The sequence below is a fragment of the Vipera berus genome, assembly GCF_964194415.1.
Source record: "Vipera berus genome assembly, chromosome: 6".
In the NCBI taxonomy this organism is placed as follows: domain Eukaryota; kingdom Metazoa; phylum Chordata; class Lepidosauria; order Squamata; family Viperidae; genus Vipera; species Vipera berus.
The window spans coordinates 58118458-58144360 of NC_138208.1; the positions used below are offsets into that span (position 1 = coordinate 58118458).

Consider the following 25903-nt stretch of genomic DNA (forward strand, 5'->3'; position numbering starts at 1 on the left):
CAGGCAGGGCTGCTGCTGCGTGACTAGGTGAAAGGTACACCAGCAGCAAGCCCAACTGCGCACCAGGGCCGCATCTCAAGAAGAGAGACTCACAACCGACTATCTGCGGAACGGTGGCCTCCCGCGGAGCTAAGGTCTCCCTCATAACAACAGCCACTCCCCCACCCCTACCCTGAGCCCGAGGCCGGTGTAGCACCCGGAAACCTGGTGGGCAGAGATCAGCCAGAGGAATACCACCCTCTGGGCCCAACCAAGTCTCCGTGATGCAAGCCAGGTCCGCCTGCTCACCCTCGACCAAGTCACGGACGAGAGGAGCTTTATTAACGACAGACCTGGCATTCAGGTACACCAGCCGGAGCTCAGGAGGCTGCACATCCTCACTCCCGGGACCTCGGGGTAGAACAAGAGGGTCGGAACGCCTCACCGCTTGCAAGTAGCGGAGAGGCCTTCCCTGGAGTCGATACGGCCCTCTGTTCCTGCACCTGCTGCCATTCCCTAACGTCGTGGGAATAGGCATTCCCACGACTTGCCCTGGAGCCCCGGGGGCGACCGACCTCCGCTCCTCCCCTCCGCGATCAATCCCGGCCCTGACCTGAACAATGGTTGCTGGACTGCCCCCCATATCCGAACAACCAAAAGAAGTTCCCACCCCCCTCCCTAACCTCCTAAAAAATTTAACCAAAAAACTAACCAGGGGCCTCCTATTTGGCTTATATCGGAGGCCCCTACCCATGCCCAGCCATCTCTCAGGGTCCCAACACTCGGGCCCTTCATCAAGAGGAGGTGTAACAAGTAAGGCGGGTCGCTCCCAGGATGGGGGGGCCCCCCTGAGAGCGAATAAAGTCGTGCTCGAATAAGTCAGACGCATGATCTTAACAAGTCCGACAAAAAAAACAGCAAGGCAGACCAGATCAAACTCAACATGGGAGGATCTCAAAATAAATAAATCGAAGGCAAGTGTCCAGGGAGCCAGCCCAGCTCCACTGCCACTGGAGCTGGGAAATCCCGGGATAGATCGAATCCCGCCCTCTCACGGCGGTCAAAGCCGGGGGGCAACCTGATACATACAAACCGGGGGAGCAATACCCCCCAGAGCTCTCACCTCTGGGAGGCAGCAGATGTAAAAACCTAACCACTCTCCCACAGTGGTTACAACCCGGGCCTTCTATTATAGGGGAGGGGGGAGAAGGGGAGGGAGTTAGAGCAAAGAATCTATGAAATACATCAGGATTAATAAGCCGGCATGGTCACAAAATGGTAGGAGAGATTCTGGTTACATAAGTCACTTCCATGTTGCAAAAAAGACTGGATGATAGTCAGTCAAGAAGGGAAACCACAACATGGTCCAATGATTTTCTGGCGGCGCAGAGATAAAGTTTTGCCTCACAGATGTCCGAGGCAACAGCGTCCGCGTTCCACCACCAGGCCAGGTCACCATATCAGAGAGGCCCACTCCCTTCACCGTCAGCCATCTCGGAAACCAGCTAAACGACGTCTCCACCACTCCAGCATTTTCGCGCCCCCGCCGCTCCAAGCCGCGATTCATAGTCAATCTAACAACACGCAGCTCCCCAAGCAGCGGGAAGGCGTTCCGGGGCATCACCGAGCTGTAAACAATTAATCCGGGCGTCACAGATCTCAGGAACACCACCAGGCTCCGTGGAAGGGGTCTCGGGACCTCCGATGCACAAACGGTCAGCCGGTCGGAGCCACACTGAGCGGAGCTTCAGCAAAAAAAATCAAGGTCTTTCCAGGCGCCTCAGCAGCCTCCGCAGTCTCCCTCGGGGCTCCGCCCAGCTCCTCCGCCTCCAACAGCCTCCATCGGAGTTCGCCGGGTCCCTGCTGCACCGATAAACAGCTGATCGGCGCCACGCAACACGGGGCTCTGTTCAGCTCCTCCACGTCCACCAAGCCGTCCAGAAACTCCCGAAACTCCCCCGGGCTCCTCCAGGCTCCTCCGGGCTCAGCTGGCAATCCTCAGAAAGTCCTCAGAGAGTCCTCGGAGCCCTCGGAGCCCTCGGTGAGTCCAGGCTCCCAGAGCCAGGCAAACCATGTAGGCGTTCTTAAGGCAGGCGTTCTTAAGGCAGGCACCAAAGCTCAGCTCCCTCGTCCTCGTCCTCCTCCTCCTCACCCGAAACCTTCACAGGACCCAAATATCACTGTGAAGCTCCCCAGGGTCGCCACATTGCTAAAATTGCCGAAGCTCCTAACGGAGCTCAGCCCTGCACGTCCGCCATCTTGGGCATGCTCAGAAACTCTTGATATTCTCCTTCTCCAGATCCCTTTGCAGCTTCCAGAAGTGTTAATGGGGTTGCTTTTAAAACATTATTGTAAAAATCACGCGCTTGCATCACAGTAACCAGACGGTACCTTTTACCTTCATGCATCACCATCAACCCAGCTGGAATCTCCCATCTGAACCTTATATCTCGTTGCTTGAGCTCTTGCACAAGAAATGTAAAATCCTTCCTTCTCCTTAAAATCTTTGGAGGAATTTCTTTTAGAACCAGAACTTCTTGATCAGCAATCACGACTTTAGTATCATAGGCAGCTTGTATAACTTCGTCTCTAATTTCCCTTTTTGTAAAATAAACCACCACATCTCTAGGCAACTTTCTCTGTCTAGCAATCCATGAATTCACACGATACACCTTATCCATGCCTCCTTTTATTTCAGATGCTGGCTGATTCAATACCACTTCGAGAGCCTCAGAAACCAGCTGCTTTAGATCTTCCTTAATATTCTCCTTTAAACCTCTGATTCTAATGGCAAACTGCATCTGGAAATATTGAGCAAGACTCAATTCTTTATCCATTTTGTCTCTTAAATCTTCATTCTCCAATACTTTTGCTTCTAATATGGCATTCTTTTGAGTCGAATCTTTGACTTTTTCATCCAAATCTTCCACACATTCAGCCAGTTTATACACTGAAGACAAAATGTCTACCTTCATCACCCTGTACTTCTGTTCCATCCTCTCCTCCATTCTCTCCTCCAACTTCTTCAATTTCTCCTCCATCTGTGCAAATTTATCACCCATTGATTCCAAAATTGATTCCAAGATTACCTGGGTATGTTTTTCAAGAGCATCTTGTAAGTCCTTCGATGTCACTACATCAGGAGGATGCAATGCCTGCAATGATGTTTGTTGCACCGGGGAAGTTCCAGCACTCCGAAGAGTTTTAGGGGGAGGTTTAGCCGCCATCTTTTACTTTCAATTGTGACGCACTTTCACTTAGAGTTTAAAAAGTCCATCAAGCTCGAGAGTAGAATAAAATAATCCTCTTCACCTTTTCCTCTTGTACCGCTCTGCCTGCTCTTTTTATTCCATAGTCCTTCCTTCAGGCAGGGGTGGTCGCAGACGCCTGGCTCTGCTCCATAAAGTCAGGAGCAGAGGCGCTGGCCAGCTGGGAGCGACCCAGGCTACGGGGGAGTTCGATCCTTCGGCCGCCCAAGCTGCAAGCTCAGGCGGCCCCGGAGAACTCAACCCCTACCTGGGGCCTCACCCCCTCCTCTTCTCCCGAGGAGGGGGCTTCAAATTCGCCCGAACAGCTGATCGGCGCTGTTTCGGGCGAAAATCACTCAGCTGAGCCGCGGGCAGCCCGGGAAGGCTGTCTCCGTCGCCGCGGAGCCACCGGAAGTCTTGACTCCCTCTTCTTAATGGTAACCCCTGAGATACTGAAACACTGGGAGCACAAAGGGAGGCTCAGCTAATCTCAATGTATACATAGTTGTACTTTGACAATAAAGATTTGTTATATTCTATTCTATCATGTCGCCCCTTGTCCTTCTCTTCATTAAACTAGAGAAGAACTAGAGAAGAAGAACTATAATCTTCCTTATATTTGCCTCTTGAATGTTAAAGAACATGCCTAACCTGGTCTCTTATTTTATTGGATGAAAAATTATAGCTCCTTAATCCGAGACATGTGCTTTATTTGGATCAACTTTCCAGTCTTCATTTTTCTGCAATAAAATCAAACACATCCACAAACACACATTTTTGTTTGCAATACAGAATAAATAATGATTTGGGAGTGATTTTTTGTTTGCAATACAGTACAGATAATGATCTGGAAATGGAGAGATTTTCTGCAGGAAAATTTGTTCCAATTATAATCCAGATTAAGAACATATTCCAGTTTAAAGCCTTGGGCTGTCTTCTCTCCAAGTGCCTTTTCTCTAGATTTAGGTCAACCTTTTAAAAATAAAAAATGAAGTAATATATAGGATCAGGTCAGTTAAATAGAGTCCAAATTAGGCTGAAAATCCTGACACACTTTAGTCCATCTGGATGATTCGGTTTTAGTCATTCTGGCATCAGCTTCTGTCTTCAGGAAAGTACTTTGGATCCTTTAGCCCAGACATGTCAAATACAAGGCCCAAGGGCTGGATCTGGCCTGCGATTGGCCAATATTTGGCCTGCAGGAATGCCCCAAGGATGGTGAGGGACTGGCCCCTGCTGTCCTGGCCCTACCCAGACCAGCAGCCCCCAAGGCGTGTACCCAGGAGGCAGTGAGCACATGGGGGCCAATGGCATCTGGCAGCAGAGGCTGCATAGCCCGCTGTGAATACTGGGCCAGCCCTCCTGCAGCAATGCTGTGGCAGCACTGGCAGCATGCAGAGTTGGGGAGGGCATGTGATGCGGACTGCCAGACATGCCTACTCCATCTCATCTCTTTTTGATTGGAGAGCAGGTTGCTACTAGTCATTTCCTCAGCCCCCTCATGGGTCTTGCCCTTGGCCCGTGGGTGGAACACATTCCCCTCGTGCACCTCGACCACCAGCTACCAGCTGCTCGTGCAAGTCCATTAGGCTGCCGCCCAGAGCTGCAGGCCTGCCCAGCATGACGGAGGTGAAGTAGTCGGGTAGGAAGCCTGAGTATAGGTGGTAGAACACGCCCAGGGCCAGCAGGCAAAAGGCCACCCTGAGCAGGGAAAGCCAGATCCCCATTGGCACCATGGCTGCCAAGACCCAGCAGAGATGGTGGGGAGGCATGCAATCCTGGCTGGGATGGGTGGCCATGGGGCCAATGGGGATCTGGCTTTCCCCGTTCAGGATGGACTGTTGCTTGATGGGTGTGGGAGGGCTCTACCACCTCTACTCAAGCTTCCTAGCTGGCTGCTTCTCCTCCTTTGTGCTGGGTGGGCCAGGTGCTCTGGGCAGTGGCAGCAGCCTAATGGACCTGCGTGAGCTGCGGGCGGTGGTGGCCTGAGGCAGGGCCAAGGTGTGTCAGGTGCGTGAGGGGAACAGGCTCCATGCAGGGGCCAAGGGCAAGATCTGCAAGGGGGCCAAGGAGATGACCAGCAGTGACCTGCTGTCCAACCCCAGGCAAAAACAGATGGGATGGAGTAGGCGCGTCCAGCGGTCTGCATCACCTGCCTCCCTCTCACCCCCTACTCTACCTGCTGCTGGAGAGATGGCCTGGTATTCGCGGTAGGCTGCAGAGCCCCAGAGTGCATTGGTCGAGGGACCAGCAAGCTGTGTTAGCTAATGGACACCGTCAGCCCCCATGCCCTTGCTGGCCTCTGTGTGCTGGGGCCGATGGTGTCAGGCAGCAGCTGCCCTGGAACCTGCCTCACCTTGCCTTGCCCCATAGCAATAGTACCCTGCCCCCTGCCTCACCTCACCTCACCCCACAGGATGAGCCTCCTACCCACCGCCCCACCCGCCAAAGACCCCCTGGATCTCCCCCAACCCTGCCCTGCCCCCACAGGCATCCCCCCAAAACAAATTGAGGTGGCCACACCCATCCCAGCCTCGCCCACCCAGTCAGCCATGACCACTGCAGCCACACCCACCCAGTGGGCCATGCTCACTCGGCCCCCCTGAGGGCACCACAATGCTGATGCAGCCCTCAATGAAATTGAGTTTGACACTCCTGCTCTAGCCAAAAGCTGGCACTAACTATCTTAAGAAACACAAGAGCAGTTTGGCAACTAGCTACAATTTTTTAATGAAAATTTCCTTTTTTAAATGAATGAAACTAAATCTGTAGTTACAACCACAAATTTACTGGGAACTAGAATCACAAGAAAAGAATGGAAGGGAGCAATCACTTGCACAATTCTAAACAAAATCAGTGCAGACAGCGTAGCTAAATTATGTATTTATAACAGCTGAATAGTCTTTTGGGATTGAGCAGATGTTTCCAGTTCATTTAACGGAAGGAATACTTTGAGTTAAATAATCTGGACTTCTACTTGGATGCTTTTAGGGAGACATTCCTAAATCTTGCTATGCCAAAAGAAGCAAAAAGTTCTATGTCACTGTCTTGACTCTAGCCAACAAATCAGAAAATTATATAGCTGTATTGAAATAAAGGGTTACTGATAGAACTTTAATTTGGATATACAGTATGCACAAAACTGGGATTAGATTCAAAGGCCTAAATGGCTATAGGTAGTCCTTGATTTATGACAATAATGAAACCCAGAATTGCTGTTGTATGTCATAATGGTCATGAGTCGAGGCATCCATGTGACTGTCCTGATTTTCTGACCTTTTTGCAGCAGTCATTAAGTGATCTTTAAGTAAACTCATTGTCCACAATGGCAGTTTTTTGCTGGAAACTGAAAATAAACACTAATTTCCAGCCAAGAAAATGTCTTAAATTGTGATCACATGACAATGGTACAAGATCACATGACAATGGGCAAATGGCCATAAATATGAGCACCCAAAATGCAATCACGTGACTATAGAGGGGGGTCTGCCATTGGAACTTGAATCTGGATCATAAGTACCTTTTGTGTGTGGGGGGGGGTCTGTGGTAACTTCAGATATTTACTAAGTGACTGGTCATAAGTCAAAACTTTCCAATTCTATAGATTCTTTAAATATCAATTTCATATCAAGCATCTGCTGCAAAAAATTTCAATGTAATCTCAGTGAACGGAATCATAAATGCTCCTGATATAAAATGCTTTGAAGGATTCTATATTAAAAAACCGGAATAGTTGGCAGTCTTGGGAGAAAAAAGCATGCATGTAGAGGAAGAATGTGCAGTTCTGTCAAGGAAAGGCAAATTCAAATGAAATATTAGGAGTCTGACAAGTAGTATTAGAGCAGCTCAGTTAACCAAACTGAAGCAGTTTCAGAGTTCACTTTTGACAACTTTTAGAGAGTATTATGAGACTTTTTGAAAGGGGCATATGCTGCTTTGTATGCATCTTTAATTTTTACAGAGTGAAGGAGAGGAAACAGAGCAGAGTAATTCTCCAAAACAGTGTTTTCTCTACCCAACAATGAAACTTTCAGAACTGGGCAACAGACGCCCTTTGTTTAGAATAAAGCAAGATTCTAATTTATTTAAGGCTGCTTTCCCTTCCTCACCCTCCCAGGAGATTTTCAATTTCACAATAACCCCTTTGATTCTACTAAGAATTGCAAACCACATCCAAATCTGTTCTGCTACGTGCTTATTGAACTGCAAAGAACATACTTTACAAGAGGCCTGGCCTCTGCTATCAAATGAGGAATAAAGTTGGTGAACCCACCCAACAATTACTCTTTTTGTGTTATCCATTTGTCTGTTTATATCCTCAAGTTACACCAAATGTTGCATTATACTGCAACAATTTTGAATCAAGGTACCTACGGTATACTCTTCTTAAATGATCTTAGGACTGTCCAGCATTGGAGTAAAAAAAGTGGTTTGTGCAAGCTATACTGGCCTCTGATTTTTTTCTGGGTGCAATCCATCATCACCTTTAAAGCTGTATATGATACAAGAACAGTTTACCTGTGTGGCTGCCCCTCCCTAAAGAATCTACTCAACCTCCAGGTCAGATAGCATAGGCACATTCCTAGTCCCTTCCCCTAAATATTGTCACTTGATGGGAATTAAAAAGCATATGTTTTCCATAGCAGCTCCTGACCTATGGAACACCCTCTCTGCTCCAGTTTGCCAGGCCTCTAACTTTCCATAACTTTGAAGATCTTTTTCCCCAGGTACTGGGATAAGAGATCCTGACTTGGTGCTGGTTTTTTGTTGTTTTTAATCTTTTAATGTGTTTAGTTTTATAACTCTAATATAATTTTATGTTGTTTTTAGTTTTGATTGGGAGCTACTCAGAGTTGGTTATAAAATGGGCAGCTACCAAATGTTTTAAATAAATAAATACATTTTGAAAACTTTATCAATATAAGCATCTCATATTTGGTTTCTCAATCATTCAGGTCATAAAAGGAAAACAAACTTCCTGATGGCAAAATAATAAAAGGGGATGGAATATTTTTTAATGCGTGCCAGTGTGCTCAGAATAAAAAATGACAATAAAGGTTATCTTATCGTACTGTATATCCTCAAAGAGTGCTGAAATGAACTTTGACAAAGTGGTAAATGGGATTTCAAACATATCCCTTCATATTTTGCTTTAGAATGTATCTTGATGTAGATTTGCACATGCCTAGTGGCGCAGTGGTTAGAATGCAGTATCGCAGGCTAATTCAGCTCACCTCCAGGAGTTCGATCCTGACCAGCTCAAGGTTGACTCAGCCTTCCATCCTTCTGAGGTTGGTTAAATGAGGACCCAGGTTGCTGGGGGCAATATCCTGGCTTTTGTAAATTGCTTAGAGAATTCTGTAAAGCACTATGAAATGGTATATAAGTCTAAGTGGTATTGCTATTGCCATTTCCTTCAGGCTCTATCATAAAGAAATTAACCCTTCAGGGTCTGTGCATTTGAACAAAAATACAAGAGGGAAAATATTGAGACCCAATTTCTGGAGCTGGGCTTATGGGATCAGTTGGGATTGTTTCTAGTGTGCCAGCCTCCCTACTGCATGGCAACCTCTGTTTCTGGGCTCCTGGAGACTGTCTCAGGGCTGGTAGTGGAGTTCCCCAACTTAAGGGTTCTGAAGGACTTCCACTTACCATCCCTTTGGCCTCAGAAGCAGCGCAGCAGTTCATGATGACTATAATGTCCATGGGCCTATCCCAGATCATCATGGTCTGACTCGGAACAGTGGTCACACACCAGATATGAAACAGTTATTCTTCTGCTGCACTTAAAGCACAGTGCCAAAGCCTTGAAGTGAAGTAAAATGAGAGATTTTGTCTCTAGGTATAATTATTGCCTTTGTAAATACAGGTTTTGTACTTGGTGATGTTTGCACTTTTAAATGCATTTTCTTTCATATGTTGGTCGAATAAGTGACCTACACATTGGAAAATTGGAAGTCCAAGTAGGAAGCTTGGAAGTGGGAATCAAGTATGCGAAAAGCAATCCTGTTGGATGAGCTAATATTTCTTTCAAAGTTCCATTGTAAAGTATAAGTCCCTTCATCTTGGTTGGTAATCAGTAAAATACTTATTGGAATTCTTTTTAATATCAGTGAAAGTCCAAGCTGTGGCTTTTACTGTGAAATGCAGTTTTAGCTGTCTACAGCAGATTATGAAGCTATGACATAAACTTATAAAGATTGAGGAATTCTGTTTTGCTAAGACTATTTTGCTCTCAATCTCCTGAGAAAACAGCAACAACATACTGCGAAGTGAAGGAGAGCAGATGAAAATGGTAAAATTTTCAAGAATCCTATTTCCTCCACACCCATGACACTTTAATGAATAACCCAGATATAATCTGATATGCCTAGTACTTACTTGGTTAGTTTCCAGTGAGTTGTAAGATTCTAATAAATGCCTTATGATTCAATGCATTTCTTAAAATAGAATGACTGAATCCTGGCTTATTAAATTAAAAAATGTTCGAAGTTTTATATTAGCCGACCCTTTAAATTCTCAAACTATGAAGGAGAAGTAATCAGCATAGTTAAGAGAACTTATGTATTCAAGCATCACATTGCTAGAGAAGTAAAAAAAAAGAGTATAAGAATACAATGTGGGATAAAGGAGCAATTAGAAGAAACTGCTTGGGCACGCACCTTTTCTTAGTATATGGATCTGGTATGGAAAAAGCTTTTCCTTATATATAGAGTTTAGGGGCCCTTGTATGCCTTTGCTGCAGTTTCTTTGCAACATCCCAAGTACTTGGCAGGTGTCTATAGAACAGCATTACAGACTGCAGATCACTGTGTTTTGTAAACCCATTCAGTGTGGGACTGCTGGACATGATCGTGACAACATTCCAGTTTAATTACATAGCTTCTACATATCTCTGTGAGAGATCCGTGGTCTCTTCTTGTCACTGTATGATAGCACAATGTGTCTCCAAGAGCATAAAGAACAGAGATTACTTGAATACACCTCCACTTTCCAATGATGTCCTTATTTCTGCAGAACATTCTTTAAAAACTAAGATCAAAAGACTTTTAGGAAGGAAGAAAAAGGGAGCAGTTTCTGTGGAGCTAATTTGTAAATTTGATTTCAGTTTAACTCAAATAAGTTACATAATGTACATAATGTCCTGTTATTTAACCGAAGTCTTACAAGGCTCTGTTTTTGCAATCTGCCCTGAGAAATAGATCTTGTCCTTCAGAGAAGAAAGGGGACACTTAACTCTTCATCTGCCAGACTTTTTAAAGAAAAATCCTTAAATGTTTATTTATTTCCTTAGGCTTTTTATGTAAATGCTTGTGTGATGTAAATGTTTAGCGTTAGTAACAACTATTTCAGAGAAAAATGCTAACAGGAGAAGGCTGATCCATGAACTGTAATTGAGCCAAGAATTATGGTTGAAATATGCCCACGCTTGGAATACTGCATCCAGTTCTGGTTACCATGATACAACAAAGATGATAAGGAGTCTGGAGGCTAAACTGTATGATAAATGGCTCAGGGGACTAGTTAAGTTTAGCCATCCCTAAGAGAGGGCTTAGGGATGACATGATAGCCATCTTCTAATAATTGAAGAATACTCCAAGTCACAGGGAAGAGGGGGGTCGATTTATTCTCCAAAGTTCCTGAAGGCAGGACAAGAAACAATGGGTGAATCTCATCAGAGCGAGATTTATCCTGAAGCTAAGGAGAATTTTCCTGACAGTAAGAACAATTAGTCAATGGAACAGCTTGCCTCCTGGAGTTGTGAATGCTCCCTTGCTGGAGGTTTTCAAGAAAAGATTGGACAACCATTTGTCCTAGATGGAATAAGGATTCCTGCCTTGGAACACCTCCAAAGTCCCTTCCAGCCCTATGATTCTATCATTCTTTTTTTAAAGCTTGCTCGAACATCTGGCATTTCCCTTTCCAGGTAGAATTTGCATTAAATGATCCTAAGCATTATTTTCTGTAATTAAGGATATTATAACAACAATTCACACATTGTTAAGTGTTTGTTTTTTTGGTATTAGTGTATAAACTGATCTCTTCTGATTTGTTAGCCACTCTGTTTTTCTTCAGATTTCTGGCAAAGCTTAGTTTTATCTTTACTTACTACCTTTAACCCTTTACTGATTATTTTTCTGTTGCTCCCCATATTTACATACTGTAGATACTTTGACACTTGCTATAGCATTCTGACTTGGTAATGACCAAATTTGCTCTAACTATATATTTGTGCTAGAGGTTCTTTTAAGTAGATAATATCCTCTAAGCCAGGGGTGTCAAACTCAATTTCATTGAGGGCTGCATCAGCATTGCAGTTGCCCTCAAGGGGCCGGGTGGGTGTGGCCTGGGTGGGCGTGGCCTACTGGGTGGGTGTGGCTAGAGTGTGTATGGCCTGCTGGATGGGTGTGGCCAGCTCTACATCGTTCGCATCTAGGGTGCCTGTGGGGGCCCGGGCAGGAGTGGGACAGATCTGAGGGCCTCTGGCAGAAGGAGGGTCTCTGGGCCAGGGCCAAGGCAGTGGGGGCCGTTCCCTCACTGTTTCCAGGATGGCTTCGCGGGCCACATGAAACCACTTCGCGGGCCGCATCCGGCCCCCGGGCCTTGTGTTTGACATGTCTGCTCTAAGCTATCTTGGATGTTGACACCATTTAAGGATCCAGTGGTGCACCCCTCCACAAGACAGCATTGCTGGAGCTGACATTATGGATAATTTCCATCCAGTTTTCAACCTACCTTTTTGGGGCAAGGTTCTAGACAAGACGGTTGTGCTGCAGCTTAGGAGAAACCCGGGAAAAGTGGATTAACTAGAACCCTTTCAGTCAGGTTTCAGGCTGACTGATATGGGATAGAGTCAGCATTGATTTTAACCTTGGACGATCTCTTGACAGGAGCAGGATGAGGTGGCATGTCCATTCTTGCTCTTCTAGACCTTTGATACCATTGTTGGTGGCCTTTGATACCATTGTTCACAATATTCTTGTGAATCAGTTGGGAATGGGTGACCTGCTAGCTCTCCTTCCTCCAGGGTTATCTTGGTTCCACTCATTGTTGATGACCTTCCCTCTTTGGTTCTGAATGGGGTGGCATTGCTTCAAACAGAATTGGTGCACAATCTGGCGTTTTTCTTGGGCTCAGAGTTCCTGCTCAAAAAGCAAGTTGCAGTCATAGCTAGGAGGGCTTTTGCAGAGCTTCCTGTTGTGCTTCAGTTGCACCCATTCCTACAATGAGGGGCCCCTCTCACATCACTTATGCACTTGTGGCCTCTCATTTAAACTACTGAGACATGTTCTACAAGGGGCTACCCTTAAAGAACATTTGGAAACTTCAGTGGATACCGAATGCAATGGTGAGCCATAAATGGGTGCCCCTCGGAAGTTTAGGAAATGAAGTGGTGTATAAAGTTGAAGTAACAAACTCATAAACTATAAACCGATAAAGGGAGAGAGACAGTATTTTGTCACATAACACCAATAATGTGAGATTTCATTGGCAACTTATCTGTTTCCAAGTGCATTTCAAGGTCCTGATTTTTAATTTATAAATCCTTACATGCCTTGGAGCCTGGTATCTTCATATTTCTCATTTTTGTATCTAAATTGATTATAACCCCCACTGCATGCAGAGTGCTGATTGAACTCCTAAGTGAGTTTTTTAATGGAAGGGGGAACAGAATAGTTCTCAGAACAGTTTGCTGTCGGAGATTAGGGTAACCTATTTCCTTATGATTTTCCAGAAGACTGTCAAAACCTGGTTGTTCTAGCAAGCCTTTGGAAAATAGACTCATACTAAATTGTGTGAGTAAACTGCAGTGCCATCTAGTGTATATAAAAGTAGATGATGTATTTTGTATGTATTGCTCCATTTCCATCTCATTACAGGCTACCTATTCTACAAGGAGGAACCTTTGCATTTTTAACTCCTTCACTGGCCATGCTCAGTTTGCCCTCCTGGAAGTGCCCTGCTTGGATCAATAATGGCAGCATGGTGGATCCCACTTCTCCAAATTTCATTGAGGAATGGCAGGTTCGAATTAGAGAGGTAATCCACTGAGAATGTTTGTATAAAATTATTATTCTGTTAGAATGCTTTGGTTTTGTGGTGCACCTGACAAATCTGTGCAACTTCTCTTTCTTCAAAAGACAAGGCAGTAGGAGAGTGATGTGACTTTGCCTTTCAACTACAGGGAGAGACGATTTTACTTTCTTTCAAAATGAGTTAACTGCTACGGTTTTCTAAATAATGTTGAGAATAGTAGCTTAATATCCTCCAGAACAGCAGCCTGTCAGATAAAAGTGACATGATGGTGACTCTTCTCTTATGTTTAAGAAGACCTTTTATGGTACCCCAGAAATATGTTTGGATCATGAACAAAGGAGATACCAAACTCACTGCTTCCACTTTGTGCTGCCTATCTTTAATTTCTCCCAAATCAGAACATTATCAAAAAGATATTTCCTTTCTAGTATTTGTTAACCATTCAGAAGACAAATTAATAAAAACAGTTAATTAGTTTTTCTACTAAATATAAAATACATGGCAACTTTGTTAGGATTACTAAGATGACATCCGATTCCATTAACCCTCTCCTGATCAACTACCAATCACTGCCAATTATGCATCACCACTTGCAACTTAAATACAAGAATTTCCATTAGAATAAAATGCATTTACAGCCTTTGTTGTTTCAGTTGCAGGGAGCGATTATGGTAGCTTCTTGCTTCCAGATTTTTGTTGGCTTTTCGGGTCTCATTGGATTCCTGATGCGGTTCATTGGCCCTCTGACTATTGCTCCAACCATTACCTTGGTGGCCTTGCCTCTCTTCAGCTCAGCAGGGAAAGATGCTGGAGAACACTGGGGGATAGCGGCCATGTAAGTTTTGTCTTCCTGGGAATATGATGCTTTTTATTTTTCTTATATGGATTAATTTAAAAAGAAACTTCTTAGGTTCTTTCCCAGGAAGCAAGGAGACAATAGCTTGGAATCTTTTATATACAGGAAAAGGGTGAAGGTGACACACACACACACACACCACGGGCAGTTCACAGGGTATATAGAATACTTTATTTGGCCAAGTGTGATTAGACACACAAGGAATTTGTCTCCAGTGCAGAGTTATTGCAGATAAATGCTTTAGTTTGGCAAGATCAATGTCAGTCCCAAGGAACCAAGACTGGCAGTAGGAGTTGCTTCCTGTCTTATAAACAGGAATCTTGCCGGTCTAAAGCACTTATCTGCAATAACTATTAGATATATACCCTGTGAACTGCTGGGGATGGGAGGATGCCTTTGCCCTTTTCCTGCACACCAACAACTCCAAGCTATGTTGTCGCTTTGGTCCCTGGGAAAGAACCCTCCCTCTTGTGACTCTGGACTACTGTGCGTATTATAAGAAACATGAATTAAGTAAAAAATGTCCATTGTATAGTACTCTGTTTTTAACTAAGTATTTGATACATTGATATTTGCAAACAACAATATTGAAATTAGTAACTGTAAACTGTTATATTAATTTCTGAATCAAAATGTCATAAATGGAAACTTTTTTCTTTTTTTATCACTTTAGAACTATTTTCTTCATAGTTTTATTCTCTCAGTACCTGAAAAATGTGACAGTTCCACTACCATCTTATCAAAAAAGCAAAAAATGCCATTTCTCCAAGATCTACCTCTTCCAGATCTTTCCAGTGAGTAAACTCTAATTATATTTGAATAATCAAATACATATACACAAAAAGCAGAATTATTTAAGAAAAACCTCCAGCAAGTATCACTACCTTCTGTTGGAAACAATATAATGAGCTAGATAAGTTTCTGGTTCAGAAATTCAGTCACCTAAGGTCACATCAGTAATTGAGGTGGAGTACTACATAGGTGGGGAGATGTGGGGGAAGGGTGAGAGAGAGAGGGAGAGAGAGAGAGAGAATGAAATGCTTCATGCTGTACTCACTTGCCAGGTCTTAGGTGAGTGAATGATTTTATTTTGTTTGGATGGAGCTATGGATTGCTCTGGGTCTTAACATTTGAAGTGTAGGAATTACAAATTTTAAGTCAGACTTTCTCAGATGCTTCTCCCATTTTTAGTAACTGGAGTGTTCCAGTGGTTTTGTTGCATATTAGCAGCAAGAGTGTCTCTTCCATTAGATAGAATAAGACACAACTAGGAGGAATGGCAGCAAGAATATGTTTGTAGGGCACAAACAGCTGTTTTCAGTCTGTGCTGAATCATATAAACTAGGCTGGTGCACTCAGTTGTAGTGGAACACTCTCCTCTCAAAACTGTTTTCATCTTTTGGTCCTGTTGGCTACTGAATGTGAGGTTGATATTTGGAGGGTAGCAGATCCTGGACATTTTTACAACTAGGGGTAGGCTGAACAACTGGGCTAAAGGAGTTAAGTTTTAATGTAATCAACTGCTTGGAGTCAACTGTTTGTGTGTTGGGTGGCTATAACAAATGTGTTAAATAAATAAATAAATAATGTTCTGGTTAATTTGAAATGAGACTATATGAGAGACATACAAATCAGATAATTTGAAAATCAATAACTCAATTCCGGAAGTTCTCTATATTTGTCATTTTTTTATTGCAACACCTATTTAGAATAGAACCTTGTGGGCATTGTGGGTGAGCATGCATGTGCACGCATATCCCCACTTGTGTGAGCAGTAGGCGAGCATGTATGTGCCTGCTTCATTTGCGTGAGTGGCGTGCATGAGTGATCACCGCTTGTGCAAATGGAGATGTGTGCGCATGCATGCCTGCCACTCATGCAGACCCATTCCCCCTCCCCCCCGGGTCAGATCCCAAAGGCAAAAAGGTTGAGGAACTCTGTTATATTGAACTTGAAGTACAAGAACATATAATTACGTATAGTACAGAATATAAACATAAAGCCAGAGTGTCAGAATAAGTATAAAGTTAGGCTGCTGACACAAACTCACTAATCTGCAGATAAACACATTATATCAAATCTAGGTTTGTGCAGTGTGTGAGCCCAACCAATATTATACTGAGGCAGCGTGTTGTAATGGTGAAAGTGCTGGCCTAGAAACCAAGAAACTCTGGGTTCAAGGTGTCCTTTAGGCGTGAAAGCTGATTGGGGGATTGTGGGCCAGTCATTCTATTTCGGTTCAACCTACCTCTTCTTTGTTGTGGAGAAAATAGGAGGCAGGATATAAGTTTGTTGCCTTGAACTGACTAAACTTAAAAAAGGGCAAGATAAAATGATTATGATTATCCATCCTGAAGGATGGTCTCACCATTACATGGTTAGTATGTTTTGTATTAACAAAGATTTCTTGTCATCTGTAACTACCTAGGTGCTGCTTGCTCTCACAATTACTTGGCTATTATGTTTTGTACTGACCATCACCAACGTTCTTCCTTCAGATGCAAGGACTTATGGTTATTTAGCACGGACTGACAGCAAAGGCGATGTCATAAGCAAGGCACCCTGGTTTCGATTTCCTTACCCAGGTATTCTTATGCTGATGCTTTTTCCTGTTTGGCGTTTATGTTTATGTGTTTATGTTTATGTGGCCCATTAGATCTGGAGCATCCCATTTTATCCAATTTCTTCATCCCTTATATCCAAGCTCTTTGGTCTTTTTAAATGTCTGAACTCCTTGAGAATAATTTTAGATCAGTACTACTTAAGTAAGCATTGCAAATAATGAAAAAATCCAGTGCAGAGACTCCACCACTTTTCTTATATCTTTCCGCTTCCCATTTGGATCTGCCTTTGCTTTGGGCTTTCAGAAATATGATTGAGATGGTGTACAGAGTTTTCTAAAAAAAGTATTTAGACAAACTGTTGGAACAATCTCCTATTTTTTTTATCTAAATTCAACAACATACATGGGACCAGACTACAGTACTGATATGAGATTTTACAAAATATTTACAAGGATTTGTTAACAGTACATGCTTTTAGCTGTCCTGAATTTGGCAAATCAAAAAATGCAGGTAAATTTACCAGTTTCAGATCTTCAATTTTAGCATTCTTGTTTCTTCTATTTAGGCCAGTGGGGAGTGCCCACGATTAGTTTGGCTGGTGTATTTGGCATCATAGCTGGAGTGATCTCCTCCATGGTAGAGTCAGTAGGAGATTACTATGCCTGTGCTCGTTTGTCTGGTGCTCCACCACCTCCCAAGCACGCAATCAATCGTGGAATCGGAATAGAAGGGATTGGCTGTCTTCTGGCTGGAGCCTGGGGAACAGGAAATGGTACCACTTCTTACAGTGAAAATGTTGGCGCTTTGGGAATCACTCGGGTAAGTCTGATTCTGAATAATCAAAACCAAAAGTGGCCATGTGTGACTAGGAATAATGGAAAAAAAAGCTGTGCATCTTTGTAGATAACTGGAGCATTTGGGGGATGCATATTTATTTATTTATTAAATTTTTATACCGCCCTTCTCCCGAAGGACTCAGGGCGGTGTACAGGGCAATAAATATCAAAATGTAAATACAAAAGTTAAAAAAGAGATTAAAAAGAATTAAATAATTATGCCCAATAATACAATACTAAAAATGTGTTAAAACTTATTTAAATCCAACCCCAAACCCATCAGACCAGGCCAGATTGTTCAAATAAATAAGTTTTTAAATCACGCCGGAAGGAGCGCCGGTCGGGAGCTATCCGGAGCTCAACCGGCAAGCGGTTCCACAGGTCTGGCGCGCCCACAGAGAACGTCCTCCCCCTGGGGGCCACCAATCGACATTCTTTGATCGGAGGCACCCTGAGGAGGCACTCTCTGTGGGAGCGCACTGGACGGAGGGAAGTTGATGCTTTGGTTATGAGGCATTGACACTTTTGTATCTGGTCTGAGATCATGATTTAAATTCCCTACTATTCCTTTGGGTTTGCATGTTGCAAAAAAGGTCACTGCGAGGGAATCCTGAGTTTTATAAGCTCAGAAACCAACTATGCTGCTTTGGCATAGTTTTAACTATAATATATTTATCCTATTTAGGTGGCCATCTATTTCACAAGAGCATATTCTGGCTGGCATAGAACAGTTGTAGATGAAAGTGGGTGATTCTTCAGACTTCTAAAAATAGCAGCTGATTGCTCAGGGAGGTGGTCTAAGAGGGATGTGCCCTTCTACTCTCTTATATTCAAAGAACGCTACAGAGTTTGATAAGCTTCCTGATTTTAAAAACAATAACAAACAGTAGGTGAATGGATTTAGACATTCTCTGAGCAAGTTGGAGCTTTCAATTGATATTAGCACTCAGAGGATTTACTTACCTTTTTTAAAATAAATTCCAATAACATTTTATTATTCCTAGTTATATCTTTACATATTTAATGATAACTGTATCATAGTATGACCATTGTATTATATTTTAGAGGTACATTACATATATAACAAAAATTGCATTATTTCATATATTTTACAATAATTATTCAAAATGACTGTAAGTGGACGCCTTTGGCTTGATAATTGTTAGATGGAAGTCCTCTGGTATACTGTTGAATAAAGGACATTTGACTCAGCTAAAGAATCTTGAAATTTTACTTCTAATCCTATCCAAGTTGACAATTGTGAGGTGTAGATCAACTTTCTCTTCTTTTTGTTGCTTATAATTGCTTTCTCTCCATCTCCACAGGTAGGTAGTAGAATGGTCATTGTAGCTGGTGGCTTTGTTCTGCTTTTGACTGGCATGTTCGGCAAGATTGGGGCTGTGTTTGCCAGCATTCCAACACCCATCATTGGAGGAATGTTTCTTGTGATGTTTGGCATCATCACGGCTGTGGGGGTTTCTAATTTACAGGTAAGCGGATTTTTTTCTAGGATAATTTTGCATGGATAAGACAGAGCCATGTGCTAATTTCTTGTAGCATGATTTACAAATTGAGAGGTGCTGAACATCATTTGGAATTTCCACGTGCCAAATTACATGGATCATCACAATCAATATTCAATTTGTCAGTGCTTTTTTTGTAAAAGAAAAAGGTGCCGGAACTCACACATGTCATACAACCCGCCTTGCCTACCCTACAAGGTTTCATCCAAAAAAGGTTCTGGAACTCCGTTCTGAGCGTTCTATGAGAAAAAAAGCCCTGCAATTTGTTAATATGTCTATTTGATTTTTTTGTTACGTTTTTATGTGCTTTTATAACACCATGCTAATTCTAGTTGTATTGACTTGTAAGAATCTTGTATTGAGAATCTACCCACATATAAGAATTCAGTCCAATTTAATATTTTTTTATTTGTTGAATTTAGATACCACCCATCTCACTCATGGAATGAATCAGGGCAGTATATAATTAGCATACATAAAGACCTAAAACCCATATAAAAATAATATATATCAATAAAAGAGGCAGATAAAACAAGTTAAAAGTTAAAAGGTGGGACAGGACCATCAAGACCTTCAGGACTGTATGCTGCTTAGTGAGCCCAAAATGAATTGGCAGCCAGGTCTTCAGACTTCTTCAAGAGGTGGGCAGAGGGGCTGCTCCACCTCTGGAAGAAGGGTATTCCAGAGGGCAGGAACAATGGCAGAGAACGCCCTCTTCTTGGACCCCGCCAGTCCATATTCTTTAACTGATGGGTCTGAAACATTTCTTTCCCACCTGACCAGGTGGGAAGGGCTGAGTTGGTGGGAATGAAATGGTTCCTTAGGTAACGTAGCCTATGCCTTATATAAGACTTTAAAAATAATAACCAACACTTTAAACTGACCCGGAAGCAAACCTTGAATTGAATTGGCCCAAGAACAAATATTTATTGTACTGTACGTACAGTCTGATTCATTTACATGTATTGACATCCATTTTGCCTTGTGTATTTTGTTCCCTCAGTTGTCTTAAAAAGTGTCATTAGAACCGGTTCTTCTCCATAGCTACCACCCTTCTTGCCTGAAGGTCGTTTTCCCCCCAAAACCCCCCCACTAACCCTTTACTTTTCCTATCCTATTGTTGGGACTATTATCAACTATCTCTCTGCTTCAGTCTTTCCTATGAAGCCTTTACTTTATCTACTAAATTTTCATGTCCTGTCATAACCCAATTTACTATATTTTAAACATATGCTTTATTATATCAATAGAAGAGAATATTTTCAACATATGTTTCATTTACAATATATGTTTTACTAAGCTTATGTTGCTTCTCTACTTATCTCTCCCTGGCTCATTTCTCCAGTGTTGAATTTTAGAATCTATGTTTTTGGGCTCAGAAACTTGTCCTTTGTGCTCTGCGTATGTAAAATTAAGCAAAAGTGTCCTTGAATTGAATTAGACTCCATGAAACAGCATTCACGCATTTTTTTTTCTTGGCCGCATTGTGGAACTGATATGCTACTACATTAGTATGATATAATAATGCTGATCTGTTTACATGTAAAATCATTGGCGTAAGTTAATACATTTTGTATCAGTTATACCTCTTTGTCAGTACACAGACATGAATTCTTCAAGAAACATATTCATCTTTGGATTTTCTATATTTGCTGGCTTGGCCGTTCCACACTGGGTGGAGAATAATGCAGAAAAACTAAAAACAGGTATGTGAGATTACAGTTTTGAGAGCAATAATTAGAAGTATAACAAAAATGGGAGGTATTGCCATATATTAAGACTTCAACACTATAGGTTTCATTCTCTATCATGCTTCTCTATTTATTCTAAAAGGTATTTTGGATATGCAAAAATATTGTTACATATGGTTTATATAATGAGCAGAATATGACTGCAAATGCTGTGATTTAGTTCACAGGCTATTACTAATCTGTAAATCCCAGCTAGTGCAGTTAAATATGAGGAATATTAAGTGATACTATCTAAATAGTTTAACGTTTTTCAGCTCTAATTTATTCACCCTCTTGACTCTACAAATACAGTAGAACGATATTACCTAATTTCCTTTGGAAAATATATACATCGAAATCTACTGTATATTTGAGCTGCCAGTGGATATCAAATCTGAGATTTGACTCTAGTGAATTCAAGTTGCAAAACAAGTTTCAATTGAACCATTGTGACAACATTTTGGGCAATTTACTGTGTACTATAATTAGATTATTGCACATATCTTGTACAATACAGCATTCTAAAGCATTGCTCAGACTTGGATGATTTCCTGTCACTTAAATCTAATAGTTCATTAACATAAAAAGGATTGTTGAAGGTCTGAAGCCAGCAACTTCAACTGGATGAAGCACAGCACTCATATTACCAGTTGCTGGATGAGAGCTAATTAAGGAATTGGAGTATTGAAAATTGAGTTCTTCACAAAGTGTCCCATTCATGATGCTAAAGTCAATGATCCATTGATGTGAAATTGCAAGACTGAATCCCATACTCTTATATTCCTTGTTTGCTTATCACAGGGGTACATGAATAATTTGGGAAGTACTTACGCCAGGGTTTCTGTGTAGAAGACTGAAACAAAACAAACATTCCACATGGACTATAAATGTTTTCAGTGTAAAGTAAATGCCATGGCCTGATTATTAAAAGAAAAAAAGAACATTTCAAATGACTTGCCTTTCTTCCCTTGGGAAAGGATTGGGAGGTTGTGATTTGTTCTGAAACTCACTGGCTTCTCTTTCTAGGAACTGTACAGCTTGACCAAGTGATCCAGGTGCTGCTAACTACTGGCATGTTTGTTGGTGGATTCCTGGGCTTTTTTCTTGATAACACTATTCCAGGTAACTATTGATCATGGTTCATCTTCCTTGAATTGATGATAGCATTTATGGTTCTAGTGCAGCAGTATGAGTAAAGGCTACACTTGCATTTTGAGAATTTGTCTAGGGGTACAAACCTCCTTACTCCAGGACCAGCTAGTGGTCCTTGAGAGCCCTCAATGATACTCTAAGGAATCTTGTAAAAGTTGCCAACAGATTATGATGTTTAAATGGCTATGGGAAAAGCAGTAAAAAGTAAGCAATGATTACCTCACCAAATTTTAATTTAGTTATTTTACATTATTTTAAAAGATTTATATGGCCACTCGCTTTAAAACACAATGCAGCTTAATTAGTTTTATTTAACAGTAAGTAAAATCAGAGAGGAATTATGCTGAATTTAATTTTTGTTTTGTCTTAAATGTTTAGTTTTGGAACCGGCCAGACCCCATTATTAGGGACTCAGTACAAACCATTTTCCACAAGCAGTTCAATACTACATGACATAAAAATAGAAAACCGTTTATACGTTTCTAACTGCTGCCCCTGAAGATAAAGTTGAGATGTTACCTAGTCATGTCAGAGCGTGTTATTCTGTTGACTGTTCTGGAACTGATGGGCAAAGTAAATGATGTAAATGCATTCATACATACATCCTGACTACAGAGTCAGCGCCTGTAGGAATATTAATGCCAATTCCTTAGGAAAGACTCATGTGATTCAGCCCTGCCCACTTAGTGAAACCACTTATTTTATTAATAAATGTATTTATTAAATTTACATACCACCTGTCTCATTAATAAAATGACTCTGGGCAGCATACAACAGAATAAAAGCAATAATATAAAAATATAGAAACATTAAAAACACTACAGACATTAAAGTTAACAGGGCTTGGATAAAACAAATACTGAATATTAAAATAATAAATTATTTAATTAAGTATAGCGATTATAGCTTAGATACATAGGAGTTACTCACAAAACAGTAATGCCCACATATCTCGAGTAAAATGCAAACAGCCCTCAGTGATGCACTGTAATAAGCGTCCTTGGTGTTGTCACCCGAGGAAAGCCAGAGTTTTGTACTGTTACGTGGGATCATGGATATTTCTATTTAGAACTGGTCTTGTGGATTTTTGCATATGTGTCATATTACATATTTTGGGAAGAAAGAATACGAGAAACATATTTCTCTCACTTACAATTTTGTTATCAGTGATCAAGTACATGATGGGAAATATTTATTGTAATCTTCTCATCCTGAAGGACAGGTAGGCTTCCACATGGCTTGCAGCTGTTAGAAGTTGTACCCTTCCCCCTGTCCCCATAGGTAAAGGTAAAGGCTCCCCTGCACATGCGTGCTAGTCGTTTCTGACTCTAGGGGCCGGTGCTCATCTCCGTTTCAAAGCCGAAGAGCCAGCGCTTGTCCAAGGACGTCTCCGTGGTCATGTGGCCGGCATGACTAGACGCCAAAGGCACACGGAACGCTGTTACCTTCCCACCGTAGTGGTCCCTATTTTTCTACTTGCATTTTTACGTGCTTTCAAACTGCTAGGTTGGCAGAAACTGGGACGAGTAACAGGCGCTCACTCTGTTATGCGGCACTTGGGATTCGACCCGTCAAACTGCCGACCTTCTGATCGACAAGCTCAGCGTCCTAACCCACTGGGCCACCGCGTCCCTCCTCTCCCCATACTGGAAGCCTACTCAGATGGTTTTGCATAGAAGCTCCCTTCCCAACTATGATTAGCATGTGGCCATTTAGTTGAAGAAGTGCCAGATAATCTATCACGTTGGAATAAAGTGGTGCAAACTATTTCTTTCCTCAAAGCAATACTGCTAGTATCCTAAATTAGCTGAACAGTGGGGAGCAGAAACTTTGTACTAAGGAGAAAGAGTAAGGGAAAATTCCTTCTTCCACAAAATTGGGATAGATAGGTGGTCAAATTTTCTGACGACCTCCCCTCACTTTTTGTGTGGGCTTTTCCAAAATCACACGTTCTGATACTAGTACTGGTATTTACCAGTAACAGCAAATAGCTTTCTAATCATAACTTAGTTGAGAGGCCTTGCTACTCATCATCTTACTTCCATTTTGCAGGAAGCCCAGAAGAACGAGGACTCCTCGCTTGGAGAAAAGATTATAATGAAGAGTCTGATGGTGCTGTGAATAACCTGCACATCTATGATCTTCCATTTGGAATAGGTTCCAAGTTCTGTGTTGCTAACTGGTTTAAACATCTTCCAACGTGCCCTAAGCAGCTGGCTACCCAAGATACAAAGGAAGAGAAGAAAAGGAACAAAACTGATTTTGAAACGAACTCTGATATTGATATTAACACAAAAGTTTAAATCTGCAGGAAAACAGTTTCTTAAGCCTCTGAAAAATCATCTTCCTTTTTGTGGGTTTCTTGGCCCTTGAGCTGTGTGCAGCTCAAGACTAATGTACAGAAAGCAGCTCCATGATTTCCTCCCCCATGCCGACGGGCACCATCCTGAGTGTTAATTTCTTTATAGCATCATTTCAGGAAATCATCTATTTAGGGAGTGGGAAATATAGGTCATGGGAAAGAATTTTCTTTTCTATGATGGAAAACTGTTGCCCAGAAAATCTTAAGCGTAATTCTTGAGAAGATGAATAAACTAATCCCAAAGCATTAGGCTACTGTTTCAGTAAATACAGCCTCAAGCTTTATCTCAGCTGAACTGATTGGATGCAGCTGATCAAACCCTAAATTTGCATGCTTTGGGCTTTTGGTGTCCCCCTACATTTTACTCATCAGGTTAAATTGATAAAAGCTCTGGAGGATAGTAAACTCTGGTTTCTAGCAAAAAATGTAAATCATCACATGACCACAGGATGCTGTAAATGGCTAGTTGCCAGGCACCCCAAACGCAACCATGTGATTGTGTGTGGGGGGGTGGCCATCAGAATTTTGAATCTAGGTCCTATGTACTTGGGGGGGGGGAGAGAGAGGTTCCTTTAACTTCAAATATTTGCTAAGTGGCCAGTCATAAGTTGAGGACTATCTATACGTTATCCAGATAAATATATGATTAAAATGTTGTCATTTTTAAACTGTACCCAAAGAAAAATATCAGCAATCTGACATGCATGAGGAAATGCTTTTTGATCATTCTCTTGGGTGTAGGCCATTTTGGTTTACTAAGAAGCACTACTTCATGCTGACAGTCTGATTTCAAGATTTGCATTGATGATTTGTTCATGATTGTTTGTATCATATCACACTTAAGGTTTGCATTGCAAAGCAATATTTTCTAAAATTCTGAAAGAAGGGATTTGTATCTGATTAACCATGGGTCAAGGGACGTGGTGGCTCAGTGGGTTAGGATGCTGAGCTTGTCGATCAGAAGGTCGCCAGTTTGGCGGGTTGAATCCCGAGTGCCGCGTAACAGAGTGAGCGCCTGTTACTCGTCCCAGCTTCTGCCAACCTAGCAGTTTGAAAGCACATAAAAATGCAAGTAGAAAAATAGGGACCACTACGGTAACAGTGTTCCGTGCGCCTTTGGCATCTAGTCATGCCGGCCACATGACCACGGAGACGTCCTTGGACAAACGCTGGCTCTTTGGCGTTGAAACGGAGATGAGCACCGGCCCCTAGAGTCGGAAACGACTAGCACATATGTGCGGGGGAACCTTTACCTTTACCTTTAACCATGGGTCATTATGGAAGGGCCAAAGCAGGTCCTTTCTGCCCATTTCAGTTTTCTGTTATGTTATGGTTAAGCGTGTCTAAACCCACATGGCCAAATAAACTATTCTATTTCTATGTTGTATCTCCTTTTTTTATACCATCTGTATGTCCATTCTTCAATCTTCTTCATTTCAGATTTAATACTGGTTTTTCACTTTGAGTATTGTTACTTTGAAGTAAGCAAAGGGAAAAGTTACATACTCTACTTCCCAGCCTAGCAATTGCATCCTTCATTCTCTATATGGCTATTAGGAAATATGAATGGAAACATTCAAACACTGCTTCTCATCATGGCTCTCACATATATATC

General features: G+C 42.1%; 1 protein-coding gene across 1 annotated transcript in view; it reads left to right on the forward strand.

The window, feature by feature from the left end:
• Positions 1 to 25673, forward strand: part of LOC308669727 (solute carrier family 23 member 1-like) — a gene marked incomplete at its 5' end in the record, with an annotated part of 35150 nt that extends 9477 nt beyond the window's left edge. The window contains 9 exons of the mRNA XM_081330596.1: positions 13109 to 13268; positions 13919 to 14100; positions 14795 to 14915; positions 16550 to 16706; positions 17251 to 17504; positions 18847 to 19011; positions 20642 to 20750; positions 21801 to 21896; positions 23979 to 25673. Of these exons, the coding sequence (XP_081186722.1) occupies positions 13109 to 13268; positions 13919 to 14100; positions 14795 to 14915; positions 16550 to 16706; positions 17251 to 17504; positions 18847 to 19011; positions 20642 to 20750; positions 21801 to 21896; positions 23979 to 24229 (1495 nt within the window). The 3' untranslated portion in view covers positions 24230 to 25673. The remainder of the gene's footprint in view (positions 1 to 13108; positions 13269 to 13918; positions 14101 to 14794; positions 14916 to 16549; positions 16707 to 17250; positions 17505 to 18846; positions 19012 to 20641; positions 20751 to 21800; positions 21897 to 23978) is intronic.
• Between the last annotated feature and the right edge of the window lie 230 nt (positions 25674 to 25903).